Source organism: Eleutherodactylus coqui, chromosome 10 (assembly GCF_035609145.1).
Source record: "Eleutherodactylus coqui strain aEleCoq1 chromosome 10, aEleCoq1.hap1, whole genome shotgun sequence".
In the NCBI taxonomy this organism is placed as follows: domain Eukaryota; kingdom Metazoa; phylum Chordata; class Amphibia; order Anura; family Eleutherodactylidae; genus Eleutherodactylus; species Eleutherodactylus coqui.
Window position 1 is genome coordinate 107,013,187 of NC_089846.1, and position 15,316 is coordinate 107,028,502.

Genomic DNA, 15,316 nt, shown 5'->3' on the forward strand with positions numbered 1-15,316 from the left:
GTTTAAAGGGCTAAACAAATGTCCCATAAGGACAACCCCTATCTGTGCAATGCATTTGGATAGTCTAGATATAACCTACCCCTTTCAGGCTCAGAGGTCTCAATTCTGGGAACAGGGGACTTCAAGGACCCAGCAACAGCGGTTTTATCTCCTCCTTTGGAACTTTCTTTCAATTTAGATTCCTTAAAAAGATCTCTCTCCCGTGAAGGCTCCTTTTCTCTCTCCTTCTCTGCAGCCAGTTTTGATTCAGTGCTTGTCGTAGCAGCCTTAGATTTTTCTTCCTTCAGAGATTTTTCTTCCTTCTTCATTTTTTCCTTCTCTTTGTCAGATTTTGGAGTTTTCTCCTTGACCTCTCGCAGTTTTTCATCTTTATTTGCCCGGTCTTCCTTCATTTTATCCTTGCCATCCTTGTTTGGTGCCTTGGTCTCTTGTGGAGCAGCTGGAGTCTTCTCCTTTTTATCTTTCTCCTTTTCCTTCCCCACTTTATCTTTGTCTTCCTTCTCTTTAATAACTTTGCTGTAAACAAGTGAAAACGTAAACATTAGCTGACCAACACGTAAAGTAAAGTCGAACTGATAGGTGGGATTGTGTATTTCGGTTGTGTTCAGAGTCAAGATGCCAATCCTATCTAAATGCCCGGTACCTGTTTGGGATGTGCAATAATAAGATTTGTCACCATTTTATTGCACATCGAACAAAAACAGATACGGGCTCTTCTCATCATGTGGCTTGTTTCAAGGGTAAAAAAAGACTACATATAGGTTTTACAAGTCTGGGAGAAGCGCATTACCTCTGTATTGGCACTTCTAACAGAAAATACCTTCTGAACATGCCTACAATACATTCCAGTGGTGTTACAAAACACTGTAAAATTAAGTGATTAAGGCCTTCTGTCCACGGGCGAATCTTCACTGCATTCCCCGGCCGCGAGGAATGCAATGAACGCTTTCCATAGACTTACTATGGAAACCGCAGCCCCGCTGTCCACGAGCGGAGAATTGTAGCGATTCTCTGCTGGCGGGATTTAAATCGCAGCATGCTGCAATTATCCACAATTCCCTGCGGTGAGCCTATCTGTCAGATAGGCTCAGAGCGGAGAGCCGTCAGCTCTCCCCTGCTCATCGGCGGTGGCTCCCGCGGCGGAGATCTGCCGTAGGATATCACTATGCCCGTGGACAGAAGCCCTTAAGGGGCTATACGGAGTATACTTAGCCAAATGCAGCTTGGTCAGGAGGTGATGTCACCTCCAACTTCCCGTTCAGTTTCATCATCAAGAACATGGTGAAGAGCCCCCCTTCCTCACAGGGTCAGTGGAGTCATCACAGGGGGCTGTCTCACCAGCCTATTTTAATTATTAAGTCCGCCTCCTTCTCCGTCATGGCAAATGCAGAGACAAGGCTGACTTAGTTATGAACATGAGCCAGCAGCCACCTGTGACGATATCGCCAACCCCAGGTGGAAGACAATCTATACCACATAAGTTGGTATTAGAATCAGACTGAAAGCGGAGGTGCCAGCACCACTGGACCCCAACTGGATTTGGTAAAGTATGCTTCTCCAGGCAAACTTTTTAAGTCTTATTAAAAAACAGATATATAAGGAAATTTTACTCATTTTATCCACTTTCAATGAATACGTTATGTTACAACTATAAAGGAATAAGGCCTCATGTCCACGGGGAAAATCAGGCCAGCTACGGATTCTCCATGGAAAATCCGTAGCGGGTCCCTCCTGCCCCGCGGACATGAGGCATTAAAATAACAATTACCTCTCCGCACGCTCCGGATCTTCCCTTTTTCGCGGCTTCATCTTCTCTCTGGCATGGCCGGATCTTCTTTCTTCGGCCCGGCGGATGTGCACGGCACGTCGGTTGCGTGCCGCGCACATGCGCCGGCCCGAAGAAAAAAGATCCGTCCGCGACAGAGAGAAGATGAAGCCGCGAAGAAGGGAAGATCTGGAGCAGGTGAGTATAGTCTGATTTTGGTCTCCCGCGGATCCGGACGGCTTCCATAGGCTTTAATAGAAGCCTGCGGGAGCCGTCCCCGCGAGAGACCCGCACCTAAATGGAACATGGTCCGCATTTTTTCATGCTCTTTTTTTTTTTTTTTTAAATCACTTTTATTGACCATACGCGGGTATTTATCTACCCCCAGGTGGTCAATGCATCCCTATGGGGTGCGGATCCGCATGCGGGTGATCCGCTGCGGATTTAAAATAACCTTTTGCCCGTGGACATGAGGCCTAAGGCGGCTGTACTGGGACAACACAATGCAAAGAAGGAAGACATCCACACCTGTTTGAGGAGCTACTTCCATTATTTGTGATGACTTTGGGTGTTGTGTTTGCAGCTTTGGTAATAACTTTCATCACACTTTGAGATTTCTCTTTTAGTTTTTCTTTAGATTTAAAAAGGAAAGAACAAAATAAATACATTCAGTTAACATCACCAACAGATACGTGTGCGCACAATACATGGAAATCATATTGCTGATCTGTATTTTCCACTGACAAACCAAAAAATAACGAAGAATGTAACAATCATATCGAGATGAGATTTGGGCAATGACTAGCCAATGACGGTAGACTGTAGCTGGCACTCTATGGGCCATACATTGTGATCAGCACTTCTCTAACGTTATGTCCACAAGGGACTTAATTTGTATCAAATATTTAAAAAAAAAAAAAAAAAAAATCCGTTGTGGATTCGCATCATAATTCACAGCAGATTCTGGAAAAAATCTTGTATTTAGTCCATGCAGATTTTGCTGCACATTTTACTTCACCTGTAGTTGTAAAAATCCTCCAAAATAGAACGGACAGGCAACGGATTTAAAATCCACAAAACACGTACATAGATTTTTCTGCAGCACGTGGAGGAGAGTTTTTGCTGCTCTTCTGTCAGGAAAATCTGCAGCTTATCCACCCCATGTGAAGATACAGTACCCTAAAGGGACCTTTGCATGGGGCAATGATCGCCCAAATTATCACTGCAAACAGCACACTCGTCTGACAGTCATCACATGAACACGCGGTCGTCAACACGGCACAGAGCAGGAAATCGCTCACTTGTCCGAGTCGCTTAATTCTTAACAGGACTGATAACCGATGGACTGTCGGCCCGATTAAACAGGGAGTCATTCAATTGTAAATGACTGCTTGTTTACGGACAATGGAGGTGGGTTGGAATGATTTGCGGCCTACTCCGCCTCCATTCACACAACTAGTATTGCTCTTGTGTAAGGCCGCGCTCAAACAACTGGATTTGAATTGCAGATTCCGCGATCGGCAATCATGCAGTCTTTCGGTGATAAAACGCAGGCATTTAAAGGCATGCATTTTCAAATTTTCCTTCCCACTTGTGTCCATGAGTTGCGTATTCCACGAGCGGAAGAAAAAAAAAACGCAGCATGCTCTATTTTACCACGGAATGATGTAAATGGAGGCATCCGACCCGCAGCCCATATGCAATTAACACTGCATATGGGCTGCGGATACCCGCTTCATCAGTAAGCAACGGCCCAGGAAATATAAACAAACAAAAAAAACACGAAAAAGAACCCCTGTACTGCGTATGACCAGCCAATCAGGAGGCTGGAATCGGCACACGTAATGGGGCGGAGCTACGCGATGACGCGTAGAAGGGGGCGGAGCCAGAACGCCGCTGCTGCAGGACAGACCCGAAGACAGAAGACCCTTCTGCGCAAGCGCATCTAATCGGGCGATTAGACGCTGAAATTAGACGGAGCCATGGAGACGGGGACGCTAGCACCGGAGGGGGTAAGTGTATAGCTTCTGTATGGCTCATATTTAATGCACAATGTACATTACAAAGTGCATTAATATGGCCATACAGAAGTGCTGAACCCCACTTGCTTTCGCGAGACAACCCCTTTAATAGTCTCACTATTAAAGAACCCTTAAATGAATATTAAATTCCTCTCTTGTACCCTAAAAGCTCGGGCTGCTTCATAGCGTCTGTAATCCAAACTACAGACAACTATAAAACGCAGTTTGAGGTCTACTGCTATAACGTGGAGGCCAACAATGGGAATGCTGCTCATCTACCTACCTACAGTATTAACACCTACACTTATTATATACAGGATTTTCTTAAGCCACCCAAAAATAAATCAATCAGCTAAAAGACAACAAATAGAAAATCCTGAACAGTTCAAATACTATACTTCTATTATAATGTACCTAGAAGTAAAATCTACTGACCAATATCCTCAGCGCCGCTTTCTTCTGGTTTAGCTGCATTCATCAATACAGTTGCTGACTGACTGGCCGCTCCGGGTCCGTTCTGTACAGCGGATGGAAGGACGTTCCTGGCAGGGGAATCTTTATGATGAAATTCATTTTCAGGTACCATGAAAGATTTCCTGCTTTTCAACTGTCCAGAGTAGCTGCAATTCGCACAACATGTTAAATACTCTGAGGCAAACGACAGTCAAAGACATTAATTAACCTGCGAAGTGCTGCCAAAGTTCTATAGTGTACATACACGAGTACTTTAGCTTTTTTTATCCTAGGTAAAGACGGACCACGCACAATATTTTAATAAAGGGGTATTCCCATCTAATATGATATGCCATAAATGTCAGAAAGATGTGGGTCCCACCTTGGGACCTGCAACTATGTAGAACGAAAGTCCCCAAAACCCTATTCCACAGGCTAGGCATCAAGCTCCAAGAGGTGACCAGGTTTGACAGAAACAAACACCCTTTGCCACTCTGTTTCTAGAACTGCTGCAGAAGAGAACGCGATTTACGTAAAGTGCAGAGCGGTGAGCTATACTGTTTCCACGACTTACAAGTTATGGAAAAGGCGAAGCTCGTACTACACTGCTTACATAACTGCCATTCACTTCTTTATAAGAGTCATGGAAATAGCATAGCGCATGATGCTTCGTTGTTTCTGTAAGCCCAGCCACCTCAAACAGCCTGGATGCTGTGGCCACTGGTAGTGGGTCGGTGGCCCTCGTTCTAGAGAAAGATGTGGTTCCCACCTGTGACTCGTACCCATCAGTCATTTATGGCATACCTAAAGGCCCATTTACACGCAACAATTATCGCTCAAAATTAGTTCAAGCAAGTAAAAGTGAGCGATACTGGTAACATGTAAACGCGAAGCCATGGTGCACGATTCATTCACTTGTTGTTGGTCACTGAGTTTCAGCCTGCATAAAAATGGTCGATAATTCGTTCACTTGTCGTTCAGTTTAAACAGCAGTCATTCAGTCTTACAAAGGATTTGAGGGGAGGGGTGATTGTTTGCCCAGCTAAACACAATGGATTTGTCCTCCACCTAGAGATTCTTCTCAGATACACGCGCCCAACTGAGCAAACAATCGTCCACTTTTCTTAAATGAACACTACCAAATGACCCAGCTAACGAGGGAAATGGCGAGTATTTCAAACGATTATCTTTACGTGTAAGCACTCATCATTTGAAAGCAAAAAAGTCGTTTGTTCGTTCAAATGACAATTGTTGTGTGTGGATGGGCCTTGACTGATATGAGCACATGGCACAATGACCCCTGAACTCGAATGCTGAGCTGTCTACAAACAAGTGTTTACTCCAAGTGCTGACACATCCAAAATTAATGCTATATTTAAAAACAGAAAAAGTGAAGATTTAAAATTTTTTTTTTTTTTTTTATAAATACTGCAACTTTGTTAAACTGTTCAAAAGGAACAGAAACTACTTTCCAAGACGAGGTTTCCTTTAAAGCACCTCAGTCAAGTCACACCAAGTGGAAAAAAATATTCAAGTGGCTTTTCATATTGAACGACCACCTTTCAATAGAATTTTACCCCATGGCCAATGCATAAAGATCAGGTCTTTTTTCTTTCTCCTCTTGACATATTTTCTGCACTCTTCGTTCCAGGGCTTGTCCCAAGTTCAGCACTTTGGGATACCAAGGTAAGATTTTGGTCAGCACAATAAGAATATTCCTGATATGAGTATATTCTCCGGTCTCAAGACAATGAACTGATGCCTGCAAAAAAACATGTAGAAAAACATCAAAACGGTCCATAAAATACACATGTGGCCCGACAAAGCATTGCTCTACCCTTCACCCTCTTCTCCAGATCTATCTGACTTTCAGTTACTTTTATTGTTAGTTCCTGTGTTTTATGTGCCTAGATTGAAGATCACAGAAGAAACCTGTACAACTACGTAATGCCCACACAATGGCCCACATGCGCCCGGGCAGCTAACAATACAGACGCCTCCTTGAAGGTTTTACTATATTTTGTTAGAATGAAAAATCGTCAAAGTTTAGAGCTCCACTGTATACCAGAAGGTGCATCGATGAATCTATCAAATCACTTATGCCAATAGAAGTACGCCAATAGGATAATGCTGCATTCTTTACTCATGGTAATACTTCAAGATCTTCTCTTTAAAGAAAAGATCGCTTTTGTCATAAATACCTTAGTCAGCTTATAGTGCCATTTGTGAACGACGTGCCGAAAATTCTCATAATCTAACTGGTCAGCCTTGTTGCCTCCATCAAAGTTGGACGCCCTTAGAATGGTGATAAAACCTGGATAGCTCCCACAATCCTGAAGGAGATAAAAGGGACAATCAAGCCTTTATTTAGAAAACATTGACTGTGGCATATAATTCAGTGTGTGCCACAATTATTTAACTATATTTAAAACTAAAAAAAACTATGATTTAATTATAGTTAGACTACTGCCTCTGTGAAACTTAAAGGGGTTGTCCCGCGCCGAAACGGGTTTTGTTTTTTTTTCAAACCCCCCCCCCCCCCCCCCCCCCCGTTCGGCGCGAGACAACCCCGATGCAGGGACGTACAGAAAGCTTACCGGAGCGCTTACCTTAATCCCCGCGCTCCGGTGACCCACTTGCTGCCGCGGGACAGCCCCTTTAAGGCGTGACACGCCACTCAGGGCAAAATCGGCACTGCAGCCTGTGATTGGCCGAGCAGTCATTTCCACCATGAATAACCTGTGATTGCCACAGCTGCTTTTGAGATCGGAGCAGCAGGGATGTGGGCTATTGTGCTTCACAGGAGGCCTCTTAAAGGGGTTCTCCGAGTTGTGGTTTTTTTTGTTTTTTTTTTGTTTGTTTTTAAAGGGGTTGTCCCGCGGCAGCAAGTGGGTCTATACATTTCTGTATGGCCATATTAATGCACTTTGTAATATACATTGTGCATTAATTATGAGCCATACAGAAGTTATAAAAAGTTTTTTACTTACCTGCTCCGTTGCTGGCGTCCTCGTCTCCATGGTGCCGACTAATTTTCGCCCTCCGATGGCCAAATTAGCCGCGCTTGCGCAGTCCTGGTCTTCTGCTCTCTTCAATGGAGCCGCTCGTGCAGAATGCAGGCTCCGTGTAGCTCCGCCCCGTCACGTGCCGATTCCAGCCAATCAGGAGGCTGGAATCGGCAATGGACCGCACAGAAGAGCTGCGGTCCACGGAGGAAGAGGATTCCGGCGGCCATCTTCACAGGTAAGTAGAGAAGTCACCGGAGCGCGGGGATTAAGGTAAGCGCTCCGGTAAGCTTTCTGTATGTCCCTGCATCGGGGTTGTCTCGCGCCGAACGGGGGGGGGGGGGGGGGGGGGGGGGTTGGAAAAAAAAAAACCCGTTTCGGCGCGGGACAACCCCTTTAAGTGTGTGATTGGCTGAGCGTTTACATGCACAATGAAAGGCATGTGACCCTCACAGCTTCTTCTGGGATCGGAGCAGTAGAGACCAGGAATCCAGCAATGGATGGAAGGCCAATTAAGGAAGGGAACGTGGCTTATGTTCACATGGTATGAATTGCCCTCAACTGTAAAACTAGGCAAAGTACAGAAGAGATTGTAATCTCCACCTCCGCGCTCCACAGAAGGCAGACTCCATGGCAGATCTTCGGATAGACCACATCTACTTTTTCTTTTATTCACTAAATATTCAAACAGATTATAGTGCAATAATGTTTAAAGCCCCAGAGTGCAAAAAGGAGTCCTTTTACTATACTCCAAACTAGAAGATCTAACAGTATATAAAACAGGATCAGGGGTCCATCTGCTGCAGCCTGACTCCAGTTTCTTCTGGGCCCCCCCGATAAACTGCAATCTACATGAGGGACTTGTATAATATTTTAGAGTATGGCTTATTTAATAATCACACTTATGTAGTGCATGTATATTGAGTTCTGTCCCCATTGGGGCTCACAATCTACCGTATATATGTGCCTATCAGTATATTTTCAGAGTACTCGGAGGAAGCCCACCCAAATCACAAAAGAAACAGACAAACTACATGCAGCTATTGTCCTTAGTTGGATTTGAATCTAGGACCCCAGCGCTGCTGGACAATAGCGCTAACCACTGAGCCGCCTTATTTCTTTATTATATACTAACCCCCCCCCCCTTTTTTTTTTTTTTTTGGTACCAAAAAAAGATCTTTTTACATGGGTTGTCTTTTTATGTAAATACAGCTTCCTCATTCTATGAAGTAAGGCTATTCAACTTTCCAATATATTTGGGGGGACATTTAAAAAGGCTTTATGCCAGAAAACTGACGTAGAAAAGTCGCAAAATTTGGCACAAGAGCTACTTATGCAAAAATGTTGCGACTTTTTAACCTTCTGCCCAGGCCTGCTCACATTTGTGGAGAGTGGGTGTAGCCTGTTGATAGAGGGCGGGGCCACCCTGTACCATCAGGTGCGTAATTTATGCGAGAAACTAGCATAAATTATGCCAGAAAATACTCTTGGCCTGAACCAGGCATTCTTTTCTGAGAAGGCGCACAGAGGTGCCAGGATCCGCCTAAGATATCAAGAGGCGTTTACCTCTTCACTTATGAGGCATATCAATCCCTGCTATCATGATGAATGGGGGTCCTAGCGGCTAGACCACCACCAATTAAATAGCCATCCCCTATCTAATGGGCATTAGCGTGATAATCCCTTAAAGACAAGCATGCATCTACTGTATATGCACTCTAGCTGTTCTTAGCAGCAACAATATGGAGTATTAGCACTTCCTGTGCTGAACCTTAAAGGCCCGTTTACACGCAACAATTATCGCTCGAAATTTGTTTCAACAGGCGAAAGTGTGCGATAATTGTTACGTGTAAATGCAAAGCCATAGTGCACCATTTGTTTATTTGTCGTTTATCGCTGAGTTGCATAAAAATGGCCGTTAATCCGTTAAATTTCACTTAGTTTAAATGGAATTCATTCAATCTTTGAAAGAATGAACAACTTGAGGGGAGAGGCGATTGTTTGCCCTGCTAAACACAATGACTACTATTCATTTCAGCAAAAGACAATGGTTTGTCTTTACACTAACTAAAAACCTGTTGGCCAGAAATTCCTCGGATAAACACACACCCACCTGAGCAAACAACATATGCAGAGTTTATTTTAGCTAATGAGGAAAGGGATTTCACACGATCATCTGTACATTTAACTGCTTAGCGATTCTATGCAAAAAAATAGTTAATTCGTTCAGTCGTTTGTTCGTTCAAACAATCGCTGTGTGTAAATGGGGCTTCAGGTTTACAGAAGTTATGTACTAATTTAAATGTCATTTCCATAAGACTGGACAAACTCTTAACACTACGTTGGATGGCCAGCCCCCGTTGCTGATATCTGCTATAAAAAATTGTTTAATTAAACTAGTAAAGTTCCTCCTCCCTGTATTACAGAAAACTGAAGCCCTGTATCCACTACACAGATAGGAGGAATGAAAGGAAATGCTTCACCGACTATTGACATGAATGGCTGACATAGAGCAGGAGGTGACAGCCAGAAATTTGGCTGAGAAATGTGTTAGCAAGAAGCAGGCAAACTGTCAAAGGCAGCATGAATATTTAAATCCAGAGCCCAGGATTTTAATCAGTTGTCTCCAGCTGATGATGAAGCTCCGCAGTTCAAACTCCCGACGTGAAGCATTCTCACAAGATACCAAGCGAAGAACGCCACATCTTCTACTGTCAAATCTAGCCTGACAGAACATTTCTTCTCCTGAGCACTCTGATAACATCCAGCCAAAAATACAGCTACAAGCTCCTAGAATTATTCTAACAGACTCAGGTGGCTACAGAGTATTAGCTAATAAATATTGGAAACATACTCGAACGCTGCTAATTCATAGACTATTAGGAGAGACTGCAAAGCTTTCTAGCTGACTAATGCATTCAGACTAAACCAGCTGCAGTAGGACCGTGGCGCCACGCTATATGGATGGATCTAAGAAGGGATAGTAGTGGCATGGTACAGGAAGAAATAGGAGGAAAAACAATGTATAGGTGAACTGTAAAACGTGAGGAGGTGAACTGCAAATGACATCTCGTTTAGGGCGATTTCGCACTCGAGCGCCGCTTTTTTCGAGTAACTGACTACTTGGGCAAAAAGTTTCGGGGGGCGCCGGAGGTGATCGGGGGGTTGCAGAGGGGAGTGGGGGGGGGGGGGGGGGGAAGAGCTCCCCCGTTACCCCCGCTACACGGCGCCCCCCGAATCTTTTTGCCCGAGTAGTCATTTACTCGAAAAAAGCAGTGCTCGAGTGCAAAATCGCCCTAAACGAGTACGTTCGCTCATCTCTACTCAAGACGTGTCCAGTCAGCAATTTAGAGGAAAGTGTACCTAAACTTTTCAGACAACTCCTGCTCCTCTAATAGCCTGCGTGCGTCTTGTCAATCTTGTAATATACTTTCATTCAAAATGTTTGTGTTTTACCGCTGCAAATCAAGGCTGAAGAGCAGTCACTCTGCAATCCACTGCTTGTCGTTAGGAATTAAGTTTCCCTAGCAACTGAGACAAAATATTCAAAAAAGTCTGAACTGCAGAACAGTCAGGAGGTAATGAATAAGAGAAGGGTATTATTCAGATTAGCAAAATCACAAATGCTTCCACTCTCAGAAATTTTCTGTTTCCAGAGCAATTGATGTAAAGCATTTATTGATGACAATCCACTGCAGACAGTGCAACGTGTTTCAGAGGTCCCTCATCACCCTCATTCTCAAGCACAAGTACTTTATAAAGTGAATCAAAAAACTATATAAAAGTAAAAAGCAATACTAACAATCATTTAACATGTGTGAGATTTCCCACAAGTTCGATAGTGTGTGCCACCGAGCAGAAGTTTCATGACTTTTTTTTCATCAATATCACTATATGAGGGCCCTTTCAGAGAGAACGATTTATCGTTCTAACGAGGAAATGCTGCCGGAGCGGATACAGGTAGAAAAAGAGTTTGCTCGCCAAATCGTTCACATTTCTTGTATAAGAGAATGAGATCGACTGAACGATCAGTATTTATACCAAACAATTAGTGAACGAGTCAATGATTATTTTCAAGCCTGCATGAAATGAACGATAAGTGAACTAATTATCGTCCATTGTTGGCTGTCATTTGAACAATACACGATTATCATTCCATCTAAACACACCTAAATAAATATATTTTATGGCACAACTTTAGGGTGTGTGTAATGTGTACTGAGACTTATTAATTTTATTTTTTGTGGGGAGGGAACGTTAAAAAAAAAAAAAAAATTAAGACAAAAGGGGGGAGGGAAAAAACAAATTCTACCATTGTTTTTTTTTTTTAATTTCATCAAGCAATAAAAACATGCCAGCGTTATTCTCTGGATCAGCACAATAACAACGATACCAAAGTTCTTTTTCTTTGTGTGTTCCTACTTTTGAACACTAAACGCACTTAACCTAAAATTTTTTCTCTAACTGCATTAAAAGACCCATAACATTGTCATTTTATCATCTAAAGAGCTGTATAAGGACTTCTGTTTTGCGGGACAGCCTCTAGTTTTTATTCCTACCATTTTGAGCTACTGATGGTCACTAAATTCCACTTTTTGGAAGGAAGGAGCAGCAATAATTAAAAAAAGGCAGCATTTTTTTTCTAACTAAATATTTTAATTATTTGAGTCAACACAAGTCCAGCGCTACCCATTTTATGTCTTTTTTTGGCGTTTTTAAATTTAAAAAGGGCCTTGTGGGGGAATTTTTTATTTTTATTTTTTTTTTACAGTGGATTGTTTTATTTAAACTTTTTGAACCTTTTTTATTTTTTTTTACACCATTCGTTCGCAAGCATAATACAATGCATTACTTCTGTAATGCGGTATACTATTACTCTCTGCCAGAGGCAGGGTCTGATAGGTTGAGTGACAAGGCAAAGATGAAGGACTTTGTGAGGCTTCTGCAACCCATTGGCTGGTCAATGGATGACGGGGAGCCCGCTGTCACCCACATACTTGCCATAGAACATATAGAGTAGGAGGCAGCATGAATGGCGAAAGAAAAATCACAAAATTTTATTATTCCATGTTAAAATAGGATCAGACAACGTTTCGATCGCTCTCAGTCTTTGTCAAGCCTAAAATACAATATACAAACTGGCATTATAGTGTCAAGTGACTTATTTATTGGAACCCACATACTTGCCATGATCAACACTGATCACGGCATGGAAGGGTTTAAACTGTCGGAATTAGAGGTTTCTCTGTTGCTAGCCGTTACACCAGGAGCCCTGCTGTCAGTAGACAGCCTAACACCTGACCTGCGAGACTGCAGGAACTTTAAATCTGTGTTGTACATTTATGATAGCGTGGGTTTAAAGCCCAAGTCCAAGCTCTGTGTACTAAGGCGTGTCACTAAAGAGTTAAAGGTGATATATCGGATATATAATGCAGTAGTTGAATCATAACATGATATAATGGGAAGATTCGAGGCTCTGGGATAGATTTGTCAAGAATTTGATTCTGTATTTTCATGTAAAAGAGCTGTTAAAATGTTGCCAGGATTGACAGAAAGCTCTCCTGTAATTTTCCCCACCTCCACAGAGTGATTGACAGGTGTTCCTACATGAGCTTGTATACAGGGAGGGCTGTCAATCACTGTGTGGGTGAGGGAAGCAGGACTCAAAGGTTTTCTGAGGTCGGATGAGCAACCACCAGCATTACGGTGTGACAATGTGATCATATCTATGTGTGGTCTGTACAATATTCTAAGTTTCCATAGATATGGGTATGTTAAAATACACGAGAGATTTTTTGTCTTCTTTGTTAAAATACAGAAAAAGGTCGACTGCTGCATTTTGCAGAATACAAATCCTGCATTCCACCATTGTCATTAAAGACAAAAACAGGGTTCTGTGCTGGGACTTCAGTTCGGATTACAGAGAAAACAAGATTTTTGTATGTATCGTAAAATCTCTGGTCTCATTTATTGGGGAGGGGGTGGGGTGCAGCTCGGATTATCGGTATAGATACTGCCACTAAGGGGAGGACGCTAAAGTGTTAGCTCCTCCTACCAGCTATACCCTACCTGCAGGCACCAAGCTGATCAGTTTGTATGTAAGCAGTAGAAGCAGCACAGTAGGATATTAAAAAGGTTCAACAGGAAAAGTATAAAACATTAACAATTAAACCGTAACAAAGCAGAGAACCATGCGGAACACTAGGGAAAACACTCCCAGCAAGGCGGATGTTCGACAACACGTTTTGAACATCTGAAAGACACTTCCCCTGCGGATGCCTCTGAATACGGATTTTTCACCTGCAGGGTGTCTTTTATGGCATTTATCAAACTAATATCTAAAGATAGTGAGAGCCGTCCCTAGAGGAAAGGTCACAGTGCATCCCAGTTGGGGAGAAGCACTGGGCAGTCAGGAGCGGATGGAGTCCAAGAAGAAAATTAATGATAGTCATTCAGTATAAACGCGCGCCAGCAACCAAGTCTACTGTCTACCTTGTATTCCTGATGGTAGCCGTAGAAAAAGAACTGAAGAGCGGTAATGCAGAGTTCTACCTCCTACAGACACTGAAACAAAATGGATTCACTTGGTGCCTGCAAGAGGGCTATAGCTGGTAGGAGGAGCTGACACTTTTTCTGCTCAGTGTCCACTTCCTAGTGGCAGTAGCTATACTCACAGTCCGAGTTGTGTTCCCCCCCTCCTCCTCCCCAATGACACGGATGAGAAAGCTCCCTTGGACAACAGAAAGATCAGGCATAAAAACACGACAGAAAATGTGACCTCCTAAAACACCGTAAATACACAACATGATATGAGAGGAAAATCTTGACCAGAGATGGACATTAATTTCCTTACCTTGTCATATACTCCGCGATCACTGTGCCACTTGGTAACAGTTTCCAGCATACAACACAGAAATCTTCCGTAGCGGCTTGCTTCATTTTCGGTACAACTAGCAACAGTGTAAATGATGTCTGAGAAGACCTGTACATCAAATAATCAGATATTAGACTTGAACACTGCAAAAAAAGCAATTCTTATTATCTGGACTATCTAAAAATGGTGTAATCCATATTCAGAAGTAGGCATTACTCTGTGTGCCCAACAACACAAGCCGAAGAACAGGCATCACCATTCCCCTTTGTACTAAAACCCCGGATGTCCATCAACTGCGCTGCTTATAGTGCCTACGGCCACGAAAATCACACAAGATTTGTGTGTTGTGAAACGCACAAATGTCGCACGAATATGAACCTCATTCTTTTGAATGGAGTCATAGAGATCAGGATTTTTTTCCCGCAAAAAAAATCGTGGCATGTTTTAACTTTTCATGTTTCTTGGAACGCATCGCCCATTGATTTCAATGGGAGCCTTAACTCTTTGCAATCCAATTTTGGATTCAGGCTTTCCTAGGGGGCTTTCTCTTTTAGCCATTATACAATGGCGCCATCTGTTGGCTAGAGCCAGTACTGCGGTATTGGACATGCTGGAGAGACACCAACAACAGAGCGACCAGTAATATACAGTAAGAATACCCTGAGGGACGTCTTCCAACATCAGAGCTGTACAGCCTTCAATCAGAATGTCTTCAGACGTCAGACAGTGGATTGGAAATGGTTAACCCTTTCCAATCTAATTTTTTTGCCACCTGCATTTTCCCCAGCTCTTATTTATTTTGGCAGCAGAGCTTAGGAGAAAAAACAGCTGGCATTCCATGATTAAAGAACCCAACGCTGGTTAGTGCTGTTTCCAGCTCACCAAGTAAGGCTGGGTTCACACAGGGCGAATTTGCCGCAAAATTTCCCGGCGGAATTTCACTACGGCAAATCCGCCTGCGGCCTCTAAACCCGGGTGTAGCCAGCCATGTGGACGAGATTTGTCAAAAAATTTGTCATCTCACCTCCCCGCTGCTGTCACTTTCCCTGTTTTGCGCTCTGGACTCCCCCTCTTCCCCGGTCATTTTACCTTCCCACTGCTTTCATATTACCTGCTTTGTGCTCCGGACCCCCCTCTCCCCTGGGCATCTCACCTCCCCACTGTCACTTTCCCTGCTTTGCGCTCCGGACCCCCCCCC

At 43.3% G+C, this 15,316-nt stretch overlaps 1 protein-coding gene across 3 annotated transcripts in view; it reads right to left on the reverse strand.

Annotated features, from left to right (window-relative positions):
- THOC2 (THO complex subunit 2) overlaps window positions 1-15,316 on the reverse strand; it is a 142,150-nt gene that overhangs the window by 39,826 nt on the left and 87,008 nt on the right. For all 3 annotated transcript variants that reach the window (XR_010787019.1, XM_066581689.1, XM_066581688.1), the window contains exons 26-31: window positions 14,098-14,226; window positions 6,441-6,572; window positions 5,817-6,001; window positions 4,222-4,406; window positions 2,294-2,396; window positions 80-516 (exon numbers count right to left, since the gene is read on the reverse strand). Coding sequence is in view for 2 of the 3 variants with exons in the window: in XM_066581689.1 (XP_066437786.1) it covers window positions 80-516; window positions 2,294-2,396; window positions 4,222-4,406; window positions 5,817-6,001; window positions 6,441-6,572; window positions 14,098-14,226 (1,171 nt within the window). In the remaining variant the exon portion in view is untranslated. The remainder of the gene's footprint in view (window positions 1-79; window positions 517-2,293; window positions 2,397-4,221; window positions 4,407-5,816; window positions 6,002-6,440; window positions 6,573-14,097; window positions 14,227-15,316) is intronic.